General features: G+C 39.8%; 1 protein-coding gene across 4 annotated transcripts in view; it reads right to left on the bottom strand.

The window, feature by feature from the left end:
- LOC138042515 (zinc finger C3H1 domain-containing protein-like) overlaps window positions 1-15000 on the bottom strand; it is a 36278-nt gene that overhangs the window by 11519 nt on the left and 9759 nt on the right. For all 4 annotated transcript variants that reach the window (XM_068888425.1, XM_068888427.1, XM_068888424.1 and 1 more), the window contains exons 7-16: window positions 14346-14421; window positions 13826-13992; window positions 11067-11183; window positions 9602-9790; window positions 8468-8657; window positions 7372-7495; window positions 4359-4869; window positions 3690-4175; window positions 2824-3083; window positions 27-575 (exon numbers count right to left, since the gene is read on the bottom strand). In XM_068888425.1, coding sequence (XP_068744526.1) covers window positions 27-575; window positions 2824-3083; window positions 3690-4175; window positions 4359-4869; window positions 7372-7495; window positions 8468-8657; window positions 9602-9790; window positions 11067-11183; window positions 13826-13992; window positions 14346-14421 — 2669 coding nt within the window. The remainder of the gene's footprint in view (window positions 1-26; window positions 576-2823; window positions 3084-3689; window positions 4176-4358; window positions 4870-7371; window positions 7496-8467; window positions 8658-9601; window positions 9791-11066; window positions 11184-13825; window positions 13993-14345; window positions 14422-15000) is intronic.

The following is a 15000-nucleotide window of genomic DNA, read 5'->3' as shown; positions in this document are numbered from 1 at the left end:
CATGTACTATTACATGTGTACTTCACCTTTCCGCATTGAGAGACATTCCCTTGCTTCTTGCTGGTTCTTTAGCTTGAGGAACTACAGTAACAGAGTGGAGGTTCTCTCTCTTATTGAAAACAATTCCACGACCACAGTCATCACTCTCTTTAGCGCATTCCTCTTCTTTTTCGACCTCTGCATTAGGCTTCCATGTTCGAGGTTCAAAGTAAATGTGAAAAGGTCCACTGCCTTTTCTCTGTTTCTTTACTTCATTGACAAGTAATATGTAAAGCTCCTCCCATGACATCTTGCCTCCATATTGCTTTGAAAAGGCTTTGGCGAAAGATTCAACATCTCCTTGCTCCTTTGTTTTATTGCCATCTATGGCGAGCGTGGAAATGTAAGACGCTAAATCCTGCAGTGTTTGTTCTTCAGACAACTTGCCCTTGATGAAGTGTTGAAATTTACAGTCCTCATCGTTGCATTTGCCTTGCAAATCAAAGTTGCACAACGGCCATCTGGGATTGATTTTGTTTGAAAATGTAAGAGAACTAAGGGAAAACCCTCCTTCAGTCCTGAAATATGGGCTCAATCTAATACGAGAAAAACAACCAGTTATAATATGGGTCAAAGAATAGTTACTATATGGAGATGCTTATGAAACTCGACAAGTTTTGTTTGTTTTTGTTTTTGTTTTTGTTAGCTGTTTTGGCACTGACCACGCACAAACGCGTGGGAGGCGGTGGCCTCATGGTCAGTGTGCTCAACTCCGGATCGAGTGGTCCGGGTTCGGGCCCTGGCCGGAGACATTGTATTGTATTCTTGGGTAAGACACTTTACTCTCCCGGTGCCTCTCTCCACCCAGGTGTATAAATGGGTACCGGCGAATTTAATGCTGGGGGTAGCCCTGCGTTGAACTAGCATCACATCCAGGGGGGAGTAGAAATACTCCTAGTTGCTTCATGCTACAGAAACCGGGATAATCTCCGGCCTAATGGGCCACTTGGTTCATAAGCAGACTTTACCTGCCTTACGCACAAACCACGCTCTTTTTCTAAAAGACAGCCCATCAAAAGTTGCATTAATTTATTCAAAACTCAGTTGTGAACCGAGGGCAAAAGAAGTTCACACGAAGAGCGATGTCACTGTTCTCGCTTTAGTAGTTTCTAAAGTTTCGTAACCAGTCCATCTACATGTATATGAACTAGGGTCAAAGGCATCAAGTTAAGAATGGTGCCCCTCCATGTTATAATATCAAAGTCGCCTTAAAACCACACCAGACCATTGGTAACTTTTTTCCCAAACCGAAAGATCCCGTTCCAAAAGATCAGACGCGCGGGGTAATTTAATCCATTCCTTGCAAAGATTGCGACAAACTTTACATCGGAGAGACCAACCGGAAGTTCAATACTCGGCTCAGAGAACACCAAAAAGCGGTCGAACAAGAACACCCCAAGAAATCTGCACTCGCCGAACATTCTTTACAGTCTGGCCACACTATCTCGTGGGAATCGTCTATAATATTACGCACCAGTCCCGGTTGGCGAACCCGACGCCTCTTAGAGGCATGGGAAATTAACACATGCAAAAGTCCGGCCGCTCAACCGCGATGATGGCATGTACCTGCCCCAAGAGTACAGGGCCTTTTTTATTTGCATCTACGCGATTTTAAATACACTTGTCACTTCGTTATATATTTTTATTACCCCTGAAGAAGGCTTATGTTAGGGTAGCCGAAACGTTGGGATTTCAAGATCTTTTCAATAATATTTTTTAACCAGTGTAACATTTTTATGTTTTACCATGGAACCACCTGGTTACAAATCAGTTTTTAAGACGTTTTCCGTGTTTCCATAGTAACATATCCTGTTTGAATCCTTTGTTATTAGTAAGGGATGGGCACATTACTTCGGTCGCAGTGAGAGAACGGTGCGGAGCGACGAAGGATTCAGTTTATTTGGCACAGCGAGGGGGCAAGAATCAGTCCTGACGATGCAAAACAAAGGATTCTTGACGAAGAGCTGAGCCAAATAAGTGCGCGATACATAACCGCCACCCGAAGATGCGGGAGGGGTGGGAGGGTCGCAAATTTTGTCCATCCTGCGGTAACTTGCAAAAGACGCTTTGTTGATTTCGAAATAACTTTTAAACCTTTACCAACCAATAGGAAGGTGTGAGAAATCCGAATATCTAAACGGTGGCTTACGAAGTGTAAGTGATCGCATAATCAACAGATACCAACAGGATATGAACATTCAAATGACTTTGAACATAGTTAATGGTTAACTATGCTTGGAATAGCCTCATCTAAACACAAGGGGGAGTTGGGAGAATTCGAGACAGTTATGCAAACCCGAGACGCAGTCGAGGCCTTTATGGCCTCGTTTAAGGTTAAATATTCTTTTGAATTTTACGTTTGAAAGCGAGGCCATAAGGGCCAATTTGCATGGAAACAAAAGAATACTAAAATGGCAGCCATTTTGGAATAAGGTGTATACTGTAAGGTTTCGAATTTAACTCAATCTCTCTTTGCCCTTGTTTAGGTTATTAAATTTCTTCAAGCAATAGTGATTATACATGAACCGTAGAGTGCAATACAGGAGTTGCTATGGAAACCCAGCGATGGAGTACACACGTAATTATGTTCAGAATATAATGAATAAAACGTTGTATGAACTTGCTTGTGCATTGTGCATTTGCTTAGTCGTTCTCCAAAAAAGGGAGGAATTTGCCACATTTAATGTGACGGGGCTTTATGGACAAATCATCACTAGTGCCTATAAATAACAAAATGCACTCTCGTTCATGCGATTTCCTATATGTTTCATAATTTATTCTAACCTGTAAGACTTGAAGTATAATAGCGGGCTTCCATACTGTTTCAGAGGACAAGAAATCCCATCCTCCTCATCTTTTTTGACAAGAGATGTGCTCCCTACTTTCTCTTCCTTACTCAACCAGTTGCAGTCTTGATCTGTTACAGTGCTTGCAAGTTCATTGTTAAAGGGTAAGCTGATGCACAGTATGGAGCGCTGATGGGCTGATAATGGAACATCAAGACTGGAGGCTGAAAACTGGGGTCCTTTCTTATCTTTTTCAGTCTTAAAAAGGAAAAGAAAAATTCATGTCACGATACAGTGTACAGTACACGCTAAGTTATTAACTGAAGCGTAATTTTTTGGCATAAATTAAGAACGAATGTGTTACGTGAAATCAATTATTTCGCGTATACATGTAGATTATACCTTTGCAGTTTGATTGATTTGTTCATGTATATGAAGTTGTAGGGGACGGGACTCTGTGAGGGTATTTACGACGAAATTGCCGTAGGGAGACGAAGTTTAATTGACAATAGTCACATATAAATGCCTCTGGTTTCCACACGAAAATTTCACTGGAAAATAAATTCTTCATATCCGAGCAAGCGACGATTTCCTTGAAACATCCACCACCACGGGGAAACTCGAAACGAAAACATTGTCTGCCATGGTCACAATGCCGCCGTTTGCACCGGCGGTCTTTTGTGTAAACAAAACAAATAACTGACTTCGATTCGATACTGTATATGAACGTTCCTTTATCACAAGTTGGCCGTCGATCATTTGAAGGTCTGATTTTCTTCACTTGTTCGAACTATTTTTGAGTGTTGCTGTGGAAAAAAAATCTCATAGAAGACCATCATCCTCAGAGTAAAAGTACGCGCTTACCTGCAGTTTTCTGATGCGCTCCAGTTGCTCAGGAGAGATTGACCCCAGTCTTTCTTTGAGCATTTCACTATCTTGTGATGAGAGATTCTCCTTTTGTCTTTCAACCCTTTCAGAGGGTTGCTCTCTGGAACTCAAACCTTGTCTTTCAGACACGGGCCTAACTGAATTATCAGTTCTTTCACTGGACATTGACAGTTCGTTTCTGTGCTGCCTTTCAAGTTTATCAACATCCGAAGTGTCCTTTGTGCTTGTTTTGGACTGCTCACTTTGTAATACTGACACTTGATTGTTTTCATTTCTCTCTTTCTGTTTCCTCCCAAACAACTTTAGTTTTTCGGACAGTTCATGCTCAAGCTTTTTCAAGCGTGCCTTTTCTTGTGCAATGCGTTGAGCTGCTGTAGATTTACTAGGAGTGTCTGGAGCTGAGCTCGATGATGCAGGAATTACCTTGGGGGATGAGTTTCGTTGCGTTGGTCTTTTCGCCCCCTGTTAACAAGACAAATAAATTATGCGCTCACTGTTCGAAATTTTTCTGTAACTGCTCTCATGAAATGGAAGCCTTAATTTCACTTCCGCTTCCAAACTGTGATACACTTGAGAAATTAAAAAAAATATCGTCAAGTCATCAGTCTTCAAAATTCACTCAGACATACCACCACATTTACTTACTGGTTCTTCGGAAGAATCACTGGTTCCTTCGAGTCTTCTTTTCTCTCTGTTTTCCTGCTTTGAAAGTGTGGAAAGCTCTGATAGCTTTGCAGCAATTGAACTTTTTATCTCTTGCGATAATTCAGGAGTAATGATAAACTTTTGGTTCTCGTTGCCAGCATTATTTAAAGATTCGGGTTGTGGACTATTTCTACCAGATCCAGTGTCACTGAAGGTTGTGAACGAAAGCATTTTCCTTTTGGCCGCAGAAAGAATGCTTTTTGCTCTGAGAAGCTCTTCTTCAAAATTTCTAGCTGCTGATAGTCTCTCAGTAATTTTTCCACGTGCCATTTTTGCCTGACTACGCAGCTTACGTACAAGCATTCTGCTGGCAAGCGTGACTTTCTGAGCAGCCTCCAGCTCCTGCTGAAGTTTGCGTACATTGGCCTCTTGAACGTCCAGCGACTGAGTCTTGTTTTTGATGTCTTTCATCATTTTGGTCAAGGATGTTCTGTCTTGTTGAATGAGCTTTCTACAAAGTACAAGAAGAGCAGCTCTTTAAACCAACTGTTTTTAACATGGTGATACCACAGTGAAATACCAGTATCCCACTTTTCACAATGTTATTTAAGGAGGCTCAAACCAGTTGTAACACTTTCTACAAACTGTTCTATTTGGAAGGATTGAATGTACCCAACTGTTTCATGTAAATGTAACGGCAAAGTTTATGGTACCGTATGAGACAATTAAGACTACTTAACAAGATGCACTCATTGATGTGACGTAGAAGGTCACCATGGCAACAAATTGACGATCAACATTCCGTATGCGGTCACGCAATTTATTCTTTTGCCTAGTAACGCAAAATTAAGTTTGTGAATAACAAACGACCAAACGCGTATGATACGAACTTTTAGACGCGTCGAAAAAAAAAAAAAACCGCGTATACACGTTCATTTTCCGTCTGCGTTGTTCGCTTATCATGGCATCCATAACTTTGGCTTTGACTTTGTCACACCAGCGTGCTTTTCCTCGGGCAACCAGGGTTTTAATTTTACCAAAAACTGGTCATCCGCTAAACGTTCTGGTTGTCTCGGACGACCGCTAATTTCAAGCACTGAACTGTATGCAAAATGCTAAAAGTTGTGCTGCTTTTCATCCAATAGCCAATGTTTTTTCTTTATGATGATAATTTTACACAACTGTATCTACTGAGGATTCACTACATTTCATGGACCAATATCACCATTAAATATAAGTGATAGAAACCGACGTTTCGGTGCATCTTGCGCCATTATCAAGGTTACAAAATGATAAAATGCGGTTTGTGAAAAGGCTAAGTTGAAGCGAATTTGAATAAAAGAGTGCCAAGCTAATTACATGAATACAAAAATTTGGTTTATCAACGGAGTTGATAATGTAAATTGACCACCGTACAGAGATTCTAAAAGCTGACGTTTCGAGCGTTAGCCCTTCGCTCTGATTCGATTCGCTCTGACGAAGGGCTAACGCTCGAAACGTCAGCTTTTAGAATCTCTGTACGGTGGTCAATTTACATTATCAACTCCGTTGATAAACCAAATTTTTGTATACTACTTCCCCACCGACGCAGCACCACAGTTTCTTTAGAAACTACCCCTTCATTCATTAATAACATGAATACTTTAGCACGAAGAGAATCCGACTGTACATTCAATGCTGTTTAAGATCTTGAACACAAAGCATTTAATTAACAAGGCAGTCAAATTTGTTCGTGCATTTCTTGATTATATTGAAGCGTGCTGAGAAATTGTTCGGAACAGCAGTGTTATGTTCTTTGGAATAATGCCTGTAAATAGATGACGCCTTTTGACGGTGTCCCTCAACGCGCGTGTGAAGGTGGCCCTTTGTGTACCCGACATAACCTGCATCGCACAGGTCACACTTCAATAAATAAACAACGCATTGCTGGGTTACGATGTTAGGCTTGGGCTTACGCAGGCTTAGATCTTGTTTAAGCTTGCGGCTAGAACTTCTCTCAGACGTTCACACTCTTCTGAGAAATGCGCCCAAGATGACGATAGTAGGTGCGCGCGATCAAGCATGGTGACGAGCAAGCCATGCTTGTAGCGGCTGTCCACGTGGCTATGATAGTGCAGGAGTAGCCCTGTGTTTGTCGGCTTAACGTAAACCTTTGTTTTAACGCATGGCCCGCGATTTAAAAGCTGCACCCCATGGAAAGGGAGCATTCCATTTTTCTCTACCTCCATAGTGAAGCTCACGGCGCTATGATGTCGTTGATCTTCTACACGTTGCTAACAAGGGGCAGCTGTTTCAGTTCGACGGGGCCCTATACGAACAGACCGATGGAGTAGCTATGGGGTCTCCCCTTGGACCCCTTTTGGCTAATGTATTCATATGATGATGATGATGATGATCAACTTTATTTAATCACGCTATCCTATTCAACAATGTAAAAACACCAGCTGGTTTCCAGTATGGGCGTGAGCTAAGTATAAAAATTAAAAATATACTAAATACTAATACTAATATGCTCTATTGAAGGGTCCCTAAACAGTCAAGGAAAACTCCAAGAATTTTACCGCCGCTACGTAGATGACACTCTAGTCAGGATGCCAGATCTGGCAGCAGCTACAGAATTTTGGATGGCCTGAACCACGCCCAAATGCACGAGCAAATTTGACTGCCTTGTTAATTAAATGCTGTGTATTCAAGATCTTAAACCAGCATTGCATGTACAGTCGGATTCTCTTCGTGCTAAAGTATTCATGTTATTAGCTTGGCACTCTTTTATGCAAATTCGCTTCAACTTAGCCTTTTCAAAAACCGCATTTTATCATTATGCAACCTTGATAATGGCGCAAGATGCACCGAAACGTCGGTTTCTATCACTTATATTTCTTGTCTCATGTATTTCCAAATCGTTTCTTATAATATCACCATTGTTGTTTTTAATCATCCTAACAAAACGTATTGGGCAGAAATGATACTTAGAATAAGATTCCTGCTGATTTGATCTAAATTTTTAACTCACTTGTGGTTTGCCAGATTCTCTTCACAGCCACACACATAACTATGGAGGTCCAACAGATGGCTACTGTCATCGCTTGTGTTTTTTTCCGCTTGATCTTCAGGTGCAGATGATCTAGAACTGTCTCCTAAATTAAAGCAAGTCAGGCGGAAAATGACGACTTGAGCTGGTAAATAAAATCACTTGCAAGAAGTAGAAAGGTGAATATATGTACAGTCAATGCTACTGTGGACCCAAAACCTCTGGCAGCAGAAAAAAAGTTGGGGAATATCAACTTTGAATAGATGTTCAAGTGGCCGAAGTTTTTGCAGCACAGAGTAGAAACCTTGTGAGTGTGGCTCTGGTTCCGGTGATGCTCCAACACTTGGCTAAGTAGCCTGACGTCTGGCTGTTATATACACAATTGTGGTCTCATTCACACAGAAGCTCTTCAAGCTAATCCTGCCAAGTCGACCACATGCTGGCAAGGTCAGACCACAACACTGGGAACTCTGTTCCCTACTCTTTTCGAATAGTGTGTGGGATCTTTAATGTCCCACAGAGTTCATTAACAAGGGCTGTGAGACGGGACCCCAGGCTTATCGTCCTTCCTAGAATACTTCAAAGTCTAACCATTTGCAGATGTAGTTACAAAGGCAGCACTTTCTCCTCAGTTAGCACCCTGAGTGTTGGTCCGGCCGGAGTTGAACTCGCGACCTCCTGCGTGACAGCCTGGTGCTCAACCAACTGAACAAATAATCAATCAGTGTTCATGACTATATACAACCGAACAATAAACATGTACTGTAGGTTCAGTCGCCACTCTAAACCATCAAATTTGAGGCCAATGTACATGAGCTTTATTCTTAAGGATTTGCAATGCTATAACCCACTTAGTTTAAAAATGTAAGAGGTGAAAAATAACGAAAAAATGTAATAAAATTATATCTGCTAACCCACTTGAAGAATGGACCAAGACAACAAAGCAACTGGTCATTTATGGCGACTTTTGACAATGGATAACAAATAATTTCAATATGATTATCTATTTTCATACTGCAGTACATTGTGTGAAAATCAACCCTTTTTTCCACAGCTCTACATGTACAGCTGTACCTACCTTTATCCTGTTGCTTTGTTTTTTGACGGTTTGCCAGCTGTTCCTTGAGCCTCCTGTACTCATTTTTCATTTGCTCTGGCATGTGGTCCATTGCATCCGGTGTCTTTGGAACACTTGTTGCCACTGGCTTTCCTGTATCATCTGGTGTTGCCTGTTCTGTTTCAATCCCACTTCCTTTAACTTTAGAAGCCTAAAATAGTTATTTTTTCTTTAATTTTTTTGAAGGTGCATCCAAACTATTGTTAGCATGTCTGTATCAAGTAAGCTGTCTTAGAGAGAGATAGAGATAGATAGAGATAGATAGAGATAGATAGATAGATAGATAGAGATAGATAGATAGATAGAGATAGATAGATAGATAGATAGATAGATAGATAGATAGATAGATAGATAGATAGTTTATTATAAAATACTTCGCAACCAAAGGTTCCACGTGACAGACTATTTTGCCTTAGCAATATCAAATCCATTATTGATTTGAAGGGGACAAAGTTTCTAAGTGGACCTAAATGTTGTTAACCCATTCACACCTCAACCAATAGCCCACCTTCGATATTACTAAAATTCAACCTAATACAAATCCTTACATTAAATTTATTCCCCAGAGCCTCGAGATGATGCCTTTTGTTTAGGACTGAATTTTAATATATTGAAAGTGGGCTATTGGTAAGTACATGTAAAATAGTCTGGGGTTAGCCAGAGTAAAACGCTTAGGTGTGGAGGAGCTAACAGCCACCTGAAATTTGAAAAAAAATGAAATTTGAAATTTGTGATGAGCTCCAAGCTTCATTAAAAATAAAAACCACTTCCTGTATGAGAGAAATTTTTAATAATAATAATTAACAATTAGACCCGTAGCCTGCAAGGGTGAAGCCTCATGGGCTATTGATCCGTGGCTTGTTTTAGTATCACCCAACTAGTCGCACAGAAAAGGCAATAATAAAGTTAGCAAATGCAAATAGAAAATATATTTATTTGGGAATAAAAATAATAAAAGAAAGCGCCATGCTTTTCACTACTCGAGGACTATTACTAATAGTCCTCTAGTGGCGTAGCCAATCAAAATGCTTCATTTGCATTAGTCCACTAGTTGCGTGATACTAATTATAATAATTGTTATTATTATGCCCTCACCTCAGCAGATTTTCGAGCTTCCTTAATCATCATTTCTAGCCCTCCAAACAAGCTGCCACCTGATTTTTGATTGCTCGACACTGTCTTTGGGCCGATTTCTGAGTCAGATGCACCAGACTCCTCGGAGTCTGAATCTTCACCAAGTTTTATTACCACAGGATCATGCTTGGGAGGTACAAGACATGATACCTGCACAGAGATAATTATATTGTTATAATAAATTACTATTATCAAGTCATGCCGAACCACACAGCCTGACCTTTAAATTGAATATTTCATAACACAAGATAACCATTACAAGGTAAAGCTGTAGATAATCTGAAAGGAAACCTGGGTTCAATGACAGACTAACAACCCTAACGAAGGCCTAACAACTGAAGACCAAGAATCAGAATGAAAATCAGGAGAAAAGATGAGAAAACTAGCAATGAATGGAGCCTAGAGGACCCACTAAGGGCATTCCAAGTAACTTCACATGACTTGAAAACTTATAAGGGTGGGTGGGTTGGGTCAGGCAATGCCCAATAACAACAGAAAAAACTGAGAGCATGCTAACCCATGTGACCTATGACCCCACACACACTTGCACCCAGACTCCAAGATGTGTGTGAGAAAAACGTTTCCCCTTCTTTCGTTCCTCAGCCAGGGGATCGGAAAACAACACTTTTAAGGACCATGGCATTGTGAAATTCTAAAGCCCTGGCCAAACGAGAGCGAGAGTTTATGAAAGTTGAAAATCTTGAGAGCATGAGAGTGATCGAGAATTGGCCAAAAAAGAGCGAGAGTTGACAAGAGTTTGTCGAAAGTTTCAAGCGCAAACAAAAGAGAGAGCCTGGGAAACATCCTTGGAAAATCCTTTCTGACATAAATATGGTGATTAGCCAGCCGGTATAGTCAGCCTTGGCATTGTCCTTGGTCCCCAAATCCAATGCCATATTATTTTTGCATTTTTCACTTGAGCCCACTGGAAAAAAAAAAACAGTAAAATGCTGTCTGCAAAACTCTCGCTCAAACTCTTGTGCGTGGCCAAACAAGACATAACTGTTTTTAACTCTCATGAAAATTTTGAGCGAATCAAATTTGATTAGAGCCCTCGAGAGTCGAGTCAACTCATGACTGAGCTTCTGACAGGCATGGATCTCTAGTCCTGATTTTACTTCACTGTTCTGCATTCTCTGTTTTCTAAAATCTTTTGTAGCACAGTAAACGTAGCTTGTGCCATTAAATGAAGAACAGAACCACACCACTTTGTTGTTTCACATGAAAACTAGCATTGCTTACTTTGCTAATTTATTGTGTGTGCATGACATACGAAAGCAAAATGTTGAGAAAAAAATAATTTTAAAAATCATCATCATTCTTTTTGGTGGAAAGATTCATTTTATGCCCCAAAAATATCCAAGTTCAAGTGCACTTTAACATTATTATACTTTGCTTGTGTACAACTCAATTAATTTTTTGTTACCTGTCTGGAATTCTGCTGTTTGTCTTTCTCCTGCTCTTTATTTATTGATGCACCAGAAGACTGAACATGTGGCCTTCCTGAGGCTGGACTTTTATGCGTAGAGGACTTTGTTTCCTTCTAAAAGAAACAAAAAGATCCCTATGGAAACTGTGCCTTGTGAAGAGGATGGCTCCAAAATGAACACTGAAGGGAGAAGCAAGCCTGGCATTTACATGGACAAGTTTAAAGCAATTTTATTAAAATCTGAACTACAAATATCAGAATTCCAGCATTTTCATTGGCTCACAGGACACAGGCTATCAGTTCATATACCTGCTGTACCTAACATGGTCAAGGGCCCTGCATCAGCAATAAAACAAGCTGATGACATTTTTGCAGGTCTGAGAAAAAAATTGTAGACAAAAACCGTTTTTGGACCGGAATTGACCAAGGGAGAAATCGATGCTTCAGTGGAAGAGTTGTTGATCCTAGAGTTTTCAATAAAACAATTATTCTACTCGGACTTGCTGGATATAAAATGATTATAACCAACTGAGCATTATGATGCTACCACTTCATATCCAGCGCACCATTGTGAACAATAATTGTTTAATATACACAGTACAGTATTTCATTCATCAAGTTCTTTAAAAAAAGGGGGTTCTTTCAAGGAACATGTGAGCCCAACAAAATAATTTCTCACATGTTCCTTGATGAATAAAATACTATTAATATTCCTGACCTTCTCCCAACTGAGTGGCTTTGTACTCTATACATGTAGCTCAAAGTTTGTGGAGCATTGCACCAACTTCACAGTTCATACAGGTTCAAATCCCGTCAAAGCCACCTCAATTTTTCAGGTGCTCATAACAGAAACTTAAATCGTTGCTTAAATAATTGTCAAGGTAAATGCAGGGATCACTTTTCCCTTTCGTCTACAACCTGCACTTCAAGCAATATTATAATTATAATAATACATGTACACTTTATTTCATGTACTATACTACATGCATAATGGATGCATGCATCAATGTTTTACATCTAACCCAGGTATTAACTTGTTTAACAAATTGCTGTTGTCACTGCTGTTGTCTAATAATAATACTGTTGTTAGTATTGATTTATAATGGCTAATCAAAATACAGATAGGATATAGTGCATTTCATTTCCCTTGTTTGAAGCAATTGAAGACTTCAATTCTTTCAGATCTAAGATTAAAATTCATTTTGACATACATGTATGTTTGTGTCTGTTGTGCAAATAAAGGAGGCAGCATGTCAAGCGCTTTTGTCTGATGCTTTGTTCTTGAGAAATCACGTTTCGTGAACCTCAAAATCTCTGATCGAGATCCTCGAAAAAAATTCAAGGGTCTTGAAACTTGCTCCTCCATCCTCGAAACTCTATTCTCGATTCTTGAATCTCTAAGCTCGAAACTCAATACATGTAAAGTACTTGATTCTAGAAAACCTCTAGGATCTCGGCTCAAGTTTTGAGTCAGGACTGTTACGTGTACAGCTTATCTTTGACCCATAAATTAGGCCATCTGTGCAAAAAGGTACAAGTCAACTGTTTGCATGGCTTGGGATATCCATGCAAACAAAATCCATGTACATGTAGCTGGTCTTTTTTGTTAATCAGGACTTGGGTTATCCCTGTTAAGAAATCGCGAGGCATGTGACTTGTAAGCTTTTGCCTAGTTACATAAATTATATTATCATATGACCTGTACGGCCCCGTGCGCGCTTTCATTGCAAAACTATTGAGAAAATCCCCGCATGAGGGCCATACGCGTTGGCGCGAGCAGGGCCGGAAAAAGCCGTCCGGCCCTGCTAGGATCGCGTACGGCCCTCATACAGGGAATTTCTCAATAGTTTTGCAATGAAAGCGCGCGCAAGATGCGAACTAAAACAACTTTTCAGTCAAAATGAGCGACGTAAGTGAATTTGAATTTAAATTTGCAACTATAACTTGCGGCTAAATTTTCATATCTTGTTGCATCTTTTTTTTAAATTTCGAGCCTAGGGTACAGTATGTTATGAAAATGGTTTAACTACATGTAGAGTCTAGGCTCATTGCCGAAAATTGTGTGGAATTCATCTTGCGAAAGAAATGGCGCATTTTCTTCAACATTCAAGAAAATAAGCGTTTCATAATAGTCAATCTCTTTGGATTTTATGTTTGTGAGGATGGTAATCAGCTGATTTATCACTAATGTCATGCATTTCTTCTGTTTTATGCGGAAAATATCGTAATTATTCAGAGGATGCGGATTTTAGAGAATTATGCAGATCCCCATCACCGCACCCTGTCAGATGCCATGCTTCAAACTATTAGTCTCTGCTATCCTAAGTGTTTCACGATGTTTCCACCTTGTTTACATGTATGTTGTACAATATGAGCGAAAGTATGCCATAACCAGATTGGTACGTACGGATTTTAACCAAAGAGAGAGAAGGGAATCTTAAATGTTGCTTGTCGATGTCATCATCAAAACCCGAAAATTGGTCATTTTACAACGTACGTTGTTGTTTTGATGAGTACAGGAGAGAAATGTACAAAAATGTGTGTCACACGTGCAGCACAATCAGATTTTTCTCTTTTAACCAAAAATATTGCTGCTTTTTGGCGTTGTCGTTGCAGTAGCTGTAACAGTTGTTGTTTCTTAAACTCCCTATTGCTGCTACTGCTGCTGCCCCCAGTATTAGAACGACTCTACTTGCACACAATTTGGAGGATTCAGTACAACAGTTAATTACACAATTAATGCCTTTGTTCATTACCCCAACATTCAATTTGGCTTTCCTTTTAACAGCCAGGGATTTCAAGAGCTGTTCTCTGAGGGCTGCCTCATCATCTTCATCCGAGTTTTCTTGGCTTGAGATATCTGGGGTATGGACTTTTCTCTGGTTGTGACTTTCCTCCACATCAGCAGTGTGTCTAGATAGTTCTGGCAAACACAAATTTACAAACATGAAAGGCTGGTTCCAGTAGGGAGCTGGGTTGTTGAAGTTGCAAAAGCACTCACATAGGGTCAATTCCTGGAATCTATGCCATAAATACTGTATGTGGGTTGAAATGGTTCTTCATTCTTTTCCAAGAGATATTTCTTCCCTAGGTACTGAACTTCAGTTTTCCCAATAATCAAAATCCAAAATTGGATTTGATTTTAGGGTTATAATAATATTGTATTAGGAAACTCTATCAGACTCAGGCAACGTTTCCCCAATAAAGACACCCCAGATGGTGGGTAACATTATTACTTCAAGAGTGATAAGCAGATTGTACATGTAAGTCACATACCCCCGTAATGCAAGGATTTTTTATGAAGATCTGTCAATGTCACAGGGGCTGAGGCAACCGACCAGTCACGGTAGTTCTATAAAAACAGAAAAATCATTAGTACAGTATACAGTGTACATGTACTTCATGAGAATGAGATCCAACCTACTGTAATTTTTATGATTATATGTAGTTTTTGATTTGAGGTGGCTCAGAGATGTATCCAGGTTTTCAAATTTGGGGGTCCACTGGACCCCTTTTTGAAAAAATTGGGGGTCCATTCCAAAATTTTGGGGGTCCAGCTAATTAATATTCAAGAATTAATATGCAGTCTATTGCCTCTTAATTGCTGCTGCAGTACCCTGTCAGATTTCTAACTGCACCAAAAATCCCTCCCTCAACGAAATTATATGTAGTGTACTTAAAATGGCTTGCAAAAATTAATGATACAAGTCAACACATCAAGGTTAACTGAATAAGCCGTAAGGAAAACGTTACAATCCAAAGTCTTCAAAACTGCAAAAAAATTCCTTTCACACATTGCTAAATCTGTACACACTTTCCACCCTAAATTGCAGAGAATCAGTATGAACATTTACAAGCTGGTTTTAGCTTAAAAATAAGAAGGCTTTCTTTTATTAATTTTGTATCAAAATTAAAGGATGACCATTTTCAT

This window comes from Montipora capricornis, chromosome 3 (assembly GCF_036669925.1).
Source record: "Montipora capricornis isolate CH-2021 chromosome 3, ASM3666992v2, whole genome shotgun sequence".
Lineage (NCBI taxonomy): Eukaryota > Metazoa > Cnidaria > Anthozoa > Scleractinia > Acroporidae > Montipora > Montipora capricornis.
Note: the sequence above shows the minus strand (reverse complement) of the source record. Positions and strands in the feature narration are given on the sequence as shown.